This window comes from Alosa sapidissima, chromosome 24 (assembly GCF_018492685.1).
Source record: "Alosa sapidissima isolate fAloSap1 chromosome 24, fAloSap1.pri, whole genome shotgun sequence".
NCBI classification, from domain to species: domain Eukaryota; kingdom Metazoa; phylum Chordata; class Actinopteri; order Clupeiformes; family Clupeidae; genus Alosa; species Alosa sapidissima.
In genome coordinates this window covers 17224760-17231451 of record NC_055980.1, presented here as the reverse complement: position 1 = coordinate 17231451, position 6692 = coordinate 17224760, and the positions used below count along the sequence as shown (strand labels likewise).

General features: G+C 40.2%; 1 protein-coding gene across 1 annotated transcript; it reads right to left on the bottom strand.

Annotated features, from left to right (window-relative positions):
* Positions 1 to 996: 996 nt before the first annotated feature.
* minpp1b (multiple inositol-polyphosphate phosphatase 1b) lies at positions 997 to 6588 on the bottom strand. The gene is made up of 6 exons (XM_042082230.1): positions 6534 to 6588; positions 5819 to 6499; positions 5265 to 5459; positions 3607 to 3704; positions 2333 to 2463; positions 997 to 2140 (listed from the first exon to the last, which is right to left on the bottom strand). The coding sequence occupies exons 2-6, from the start codon at positions 6396 to 6398 to the stop codon at positions 1762 to 1764; spliced, it is 1383 nt and encodes a 460-aa protein (XP_041938164.1). The 5' UTR covers positions 6399 to 6499; positions 6534 to 6588; the 3' UTR covers positions 997 to 1761.
* Positions 6589 to 6692: the final 104 nt, after the last annotated feature.

The window sequence follows — 6692 nt, the reverse complement described above, 5'->3', positions numbered from 1 at the left end:
TGATTTGTATTTTAACTTTTTTGGTGGTAACCTATCTTTTAACTCATGCAAATCTGTTTTGACTATGTTCCAAGGACTTCTGACAGACAAACCTGAATAGGTCAAGGTCATCATGGATTCTCTTTATCAGTTTTAGCCCAGGCTACACTCTTAAATTAAATCAATATGTGCAGGTCTTGTCAAGCAGACATACAGACTCCTGACTCATAACATAAGTACAATGTGTCAGAAATAACATTTTCATTTTTAATAACTTCAACCATAACAAATACCATTTTCAAATCACCAGCATACAAAAATCAAACTCAGAAATGTCACCCATTGACATAATGAAAAACTATTTAAAAATAGATTTTGGCAGACTTTTCATTTAACATCATACAAAGGACACACATTACCAACCTTTGAAGCTGATGCAAAATATATGCATAAAGGGCATATATACTCTAAAAAAACTTGAAATTCAAAGTTGTGACCGTGTTTGACAGACATACAAATAATAAAGAAATCAAAAGGCCCCATTATCAGTGGAAACATCCTCTCCTGTCAGAAGAGTAAAACTGAAAAGTACAAAATAACTTTGGAGTGTTCAAGTCATTATCATATTAACACAATGGGCCCAATGCAAAAACAACCTGAATATACAGATTTAACCCTTTCAGAGGCATGAATGGAATTCGGACCTGATTGATCTGTCTCTGAAGTTATTTTTCTGATAGAAAGGAAAGCTTTTTTGATGAACACATAAAGAGAACATATTGGGCATAAAAGTGAGGATCCTTAATATTTTCATGAAAAATAAGCAATGGATCTTGTGTCTTGAAAGGAAAATATAACCCTGGTATAAGTAAGTATAAGTATAATCTTTAGATCCTGTGAGGGAAATTTGGTCTCTGCATTATCCCAATCTGTAAATTAGTGAAACACACTTAGCACACAGTGAACACACAGTGAGGTGAAGCCCACATTAATCCCGGCGCAGTGAGCTGCCTGCTACAACAGCAGCGCTCGGGGAGCAGTGAGGGGTTAGGTGCCTTGCTCAAGGGCACTTCAGCCATTCCCACCGGTTGGGTCCGAGTCCGAAGCGCTAACCAGTAAGCCACGGCTGCCTGTCTTCTAGCCACTTAATGTTTAAGCTTAATGGTGCCTAACGCAGGGGGTATACTCCTCTGTGCAGATTTGTGTGCGTCAAAGACAGGCATCATTGTTGGGAAGATTGCGACACCCCTGCATGCTGTGTTGATGAGGCAAGGACACGCACAGGACAGAGATGCAGGAGCATACTGTATCACAGCCTTAAACCTGATACTTTTGTAAAAGCATAAAAATAAAAACAATTTATGGAAAAAGTTGAGAAGAATATAAACTTGTTCTTGCATGAGGCCCACTATGATTCATTTTTTTTATATTCATAGATTCAAATCACACAATAAATGTAAGATAAATAAAGGCAAGAAAGTACGTGGAAAGGAAAAATCACAAAAGCACAATAACACGTTCAAAATATGCTGCAAAAACAAAGAACCAACAAGATAAAATATAATCCTGCAACATCATAACATCATGAAAGCTCTGAAAAAGTGCAAAGGAACATATTTTTGGCCAGAACACATTGAAAGAGAGAAAATTAGTAGGTGTGTGACTACCCCATCCACCACCTAGTGCTTCATTTTTGTACAGCTGTAAACCACTAGTAATAGTAGTGAAAAAAAACTAATTTGCATTTTTTTCCATTCCTCACTAATCACTTCCTTTCCCATATCACAACTCCGTGTTCCTTCTGTTCATCTTGCTCAGCTCACATTCCTTCTCAAAATTACAGCCGTTGAGCAGGTCACTGTAGTGATTCCTGACCTTCCGGTACAGCGGAGCTGACTGGTCGATAGTGGGGAAGGTCATCGGCTTCTCGTTCAGCAGGAACTGGAGCCTGAGGCCTTCGCCGCACTCGTAGAGAACAAAGACCAGGTTGGCGGCGTATGGCACGATCTGGCTGGTGCGGAAGGTGCGTCCCTGCTGCTGGTGGAAGTTGCTGGCGGTCAGCTGTGTCTCGTCACGGAAGAAGCCCATGAGGGAGAGGAGCGGGAGAAGGGTCTCGGCGTGGCCCACCTGCACCGTCACGGCCTCGGTCACGTGGCCAAACCTGGACAACAGACGAGAGGGCAGACACACGCTCAACATCACAACAGCTGTTACAAGAAGATGTGTACACTTTCATCATCTGAACACCGCTTTGTTAGTAACAATCAACCAATGAAATCAATGCACACATACATTACACTGCAGGTGCAACAGCTTGTTTACTTGTTTACAAAACATATGGAGGTTTCCTTACTTGAAATCATAAGCAGCCTGATCAAGTCGTCGGAAAAGGTCATGAAAGAGAGTGCAACTGGATTTGCGGTTGATGTCATGACCATATCCCCTCTTCCAGTACTGCTTCAGGTCATTTTTATACTCCAGAACCTTATGTTTACAGTTACCACATGAGCAGTTACACATAGTTGGACTTCATATATTTAACCAACATTATGTAAAATAGACAATATAAGCATTGCATATTTTTTTTATATTAAACTGTGATTGCCAGCATTTCATTGCCACATAAAATAGAGAGGACGCAAACTGATATGCATAATGGGGGTCTCCAGATGTCTTTTTTTAAAGGTCACATATTTCATCCTGCAATTTTAAATGGTTTCCTGAAGTCTTAAGAAGACATCTGTGTCATACTTTTATCAGAATACCAAAAGGAAGAAGCGCCAAAACACCATTTTCAACTTTGAAGAGCGTTTTTCAGAGAGCCCAGTTTGTGTGTCTGTTCCTTTACGAAAACAAGCATATTGCACAATGGCTTCGCGTCAATATTTTTGTAGCAGGTTCCAAGCCATAAAAGCAAACTTTTGCACATTCATTTTTAATTTGTGTGCAGAGACTTGGTCCAAATACAGTTGTGTTCAAATAAATAGCAGTGTGTATGGTGGTGCAAAAATCATGGTATGGGGATGTTTTTCATACTACGGTGTTGGATCTGTTTATCGTATACCAGGGTTCATGGATCAGTCTGAATACACCAGAATACTTGAAGAGATCATGTTGCCATAATATGCAAAAGAGGAAATGCCCCTGAAATGGGGTTTTCAATAAGACAACGACCTAAACACACAAGTAAGTGAGTAACGCTTGCTTATATATACTTACTATTTATTTGAATACAACTGTAAACGGTAAAATTGAAGGGGTTTAATTCAACAAGCTTCCCTTCTTCACAGCAGGATGTTCTGAATGGCTCATTCTCATCTCACTGAACCAAATGATTCCAGACCAAGGTAGCCCATAAAAAAAATGACTAGTTTTTTTTCTGTGTTTTTGCACTGGTAGCCATTCCAAATAACCAAATACATGCGTAAAAGCACTGAAAAGGAGTACTTTGCGCAATATGTGACCTTTAAGTGAAGTGGGATTGGAAAGTGGCATCTGTCAAAAACTGTCAATAGCAAAACTCTGAAATTAAAAATATACATGGCTGATCACACTTTACCAAAGTCAAATACAGTGCCTCGGATAGGCCTGTGCATTTTCAATTCATTTGAAAAAAAAGGAACATACTTGTGCATCAGCCTCATCAAACAGGTTGCACCATGGGGAATTCAAAGACTTAATAGAGAACTCGTAGGAACACAGGAAGAATGCAGCCTCCACCATATCTGATAAGGAAGAAAGATATAACATGTTTGTCAGCAATTAGCAAAGTCATCCACAGGAACCAATAAAGACACAAGGGGCACTTGGCGATCTGAAACACTTTGACAGAGGCGCAAAGCTTAAAAACATTTAGGGCGATTTTGTGATCAGACGTCGGGCACATTTTTCAAAAGGGTTGTTCTTCTGTTTTTTAATCAGTCATGGGTGTGTTTTGGGCGTAACAACCTTTAAAGGTGCCATGTGTAATGTCTGCCAAAAAATCAATTCATACTCCACATTCCATAAAAGACGGGGCAGTATACCTCCAGAAAGTGAGTTTGTCTACCCTAGAGTAACAACCGAGACACGTGTATTGCAGTTTGGCTGGCGGTTATGTTACCCGATACTGCCTCCCATGGCCGAAACTGGTATTATGACACTTGTCGGGCTGTGGCTAGTAATTTAGCATGCTAATTCAGGTTGATATCTCTTCAGCACTATACCTTGTCATTTTTTTAATGACATCATCGCCCTTATTTCCTCTCATTCTTTTGATGCGTGTAGCTCATTTTTTGGATATTTGTACTTCAATTCTTACACATGGCACCTTTAAATCAATGAGAGTGACATCTGTCATTCCGTTTAACAGCAAGCAGCACAACTTCAAACAGCGCATCAGTATTTTGACAGTCAACGGCGCATTTGAAGGAATCTGCTTGCACCGAGACCTTGTAGGCCTATGGAACACAGGGATTCCACTTAACTTTGCTTTACTAAAATCTGTTTGTGACTAGCAGAGTACAGCTTACATGCAGCTACACTCGCCAATTATTTGAACTCATAGCCTCAAAATGAAACTAACTTCACCTTGGTCTCATAGTCAACGACAAAACAGTTCTACACGCACAGTTATTTACTTTCACCCATAACATTTTTTGTCCCATTCAGCAATTATCTCCTCACACTTCGTTAGCTGTCCATGTCACACTGTAAAAAATCTTGGTCTCTGTAGGCTGCCCAGGCTCCGAAAACTGGAAACAAACCAAGTGGGGGGGGGGGGGCAGCCTAGTCCCCCAAACAAAAACAAAACCATGTGTGGAGTTTTTCTTGGAATACTGAGGTGGGTGGCCACTTCTGGTGTTCATTTGGTCCTTAGTTAAAATATTATGTAGTGGTTTTGGACATAGCATCTGCTAATAATTTTGAATATATACATAAACATAAACAAACGTGACTTCTTGTGCAATATTCAGCTAAAAATCTCCTTGTGACTCCATCTAGAGGTAAAAATACTGAACTGTAGAACAATCAAATACATTTTATGTTTGCATAATAATAACAACAAAGCCTCTCTGGTACAGTGCAGGGGGGTATTCCAAGTACGTGGTTTAGTGACAAACCTGGGTTAGTTAACTCAGAGTAGGTGGTAAACCTCCTAATAGAAGAACTGTATGGCTTCATTCTCCTAACAAAACAATACCATAGGGCTCTTGTTGTAGGAGGTTTACCACTTACTCTAAGTTAACTTACCCAGGTTTGTCACTAAACCACGTACTTGGAATACCCCCCAGGTCTGTCATTACCTGTGGTCATGTGGTTGTGGGGGATCTCCAAGCGATCGGCAATCCTCCTCTGTAGCTTTTTCATCTCATCAGAAGACTTAAAGAGGTCGACCTCCTGAAGAGCCGTTTTGTTGTTCTCCACATTTTCAATGAATTTCTTGCACTGATCAAAGAATCTCATGAGATTGTCATTGTTTTCATGGCTGTAGCTTGTGTCTGGAGAAAAAAAAAGTAAAAGCAAGCAATACAAAAGGCACGGGAACACAGGACAGAGAGAGTGAGAGGGAGTGAATGAAAAAATGAATCAAAATTTAACTGCCATATGCACTAATGCAATTAACGAATGGCAAAGGCTGCAATTGATTGTGCAACTAGTGACTCTGACCCAATGGTCAATAATATCATGTTTCTTTTTTTTAATTATTATTCATGCGTCTTTGGGTGACAGTCATGGTCCGCAAACAATGCATGGAATCATATTGGTCCAACGCCACCATTGCAAAGATATGAACGTTGATTTTCTATACCAACAGAGTTCTAGTATGATCCATTTCCTGGGTCAAGAGTTAAATTACCTTTGATATTCCAGAGTCTGTGCAAGCCCTCTTGGAAAGCCTCCACACTGTCGACACATCTGTGTTTTGAGCTAGTTATGAACTTCATACGATTGTTTTGAAAGTTGTCCTTAGAGATCAAGGTTGGAAAAGATGTGGCCAACCTTACAGCCAAATGCCTGTGATCATCTCTGCCCTTCTCCACAAGTTTTCCGTCCATGTCCTCGGTGTACCACATTTCCCAGTTGGTCTTGATGTCTCTTAACCACGTGTGTGTATCCTTGGCTTCATTAATGACGAGATTATGGAGATTTTTTATTTTTCTGATATTTTTAGAGGTAGGAAATCGTGTACCATGCCGAATGACAGCAGTAAGGTGAATAGCACGACAATCTGAAGATGGAGGCTTTGACAGTGACTTGTTAACAGATAAAATATCATCAATTAGATAGGGATTAACCTCCTCGTATCTACCCTTTGTTCCAAAGTACTTCGCAATCGCTGGTATTGTTGATTGCGAAAAAGTAGCGCTTGAAAATCGAAAAAAGACAACACTAAAGGCGGAGAGAACAGCATTTCTCCTCAGTACTGCTGGCCTCATGTCGCAAAAAGTTTCAATTCTTTCACGCGACCAATTCAACTGTCTTTGGTTTAGGTCGCCTATAATTTCGGAACAAAATGATATTCTCCACTCGTCCCTACCAGAGACGGTTAACTATAGAATCTTTGTCCCTACCATACAAACTGTTGTTGTTTACAGGAAAAACCGGGAGGGGGAACGCATGTGTTTCCTGTCGCACTTTGACCTTTCGAATTTACCCTGATCTGACCGACCAAATTTAACCCTGCGTTCAAACATCTTCATACAGCAAATTATTAGCGCATTTGAATTTAC

What these genes read in the sequence shown, in the direction of transcription:
- minpp1b (XM_042082230.1), bottom strand. Translation starts at nt 6,398, where the DNA reads ATGAGGCCAGCAGTACTGAGGAGAAATGCTGTTCTCTCCGCCTTTAGT. An exon ending in CCACAACCACATGACCACAG is followed by an intron (nt 3,705 to 5,264) that starts GTAATGACAGAC and finishes CTTCCTTATCAG; the next exon opens with ATATGGTGGAGGCTGCATTC. An exon ending in TTGATGAGGCTGATGCACAA is followed by an intron (nt 2,464 to 3,606) that starts GTATGTTCCTTT and finishes TGTAAACATAAG; the next exon opens with GTTCTGGAGTATAAAAATGA.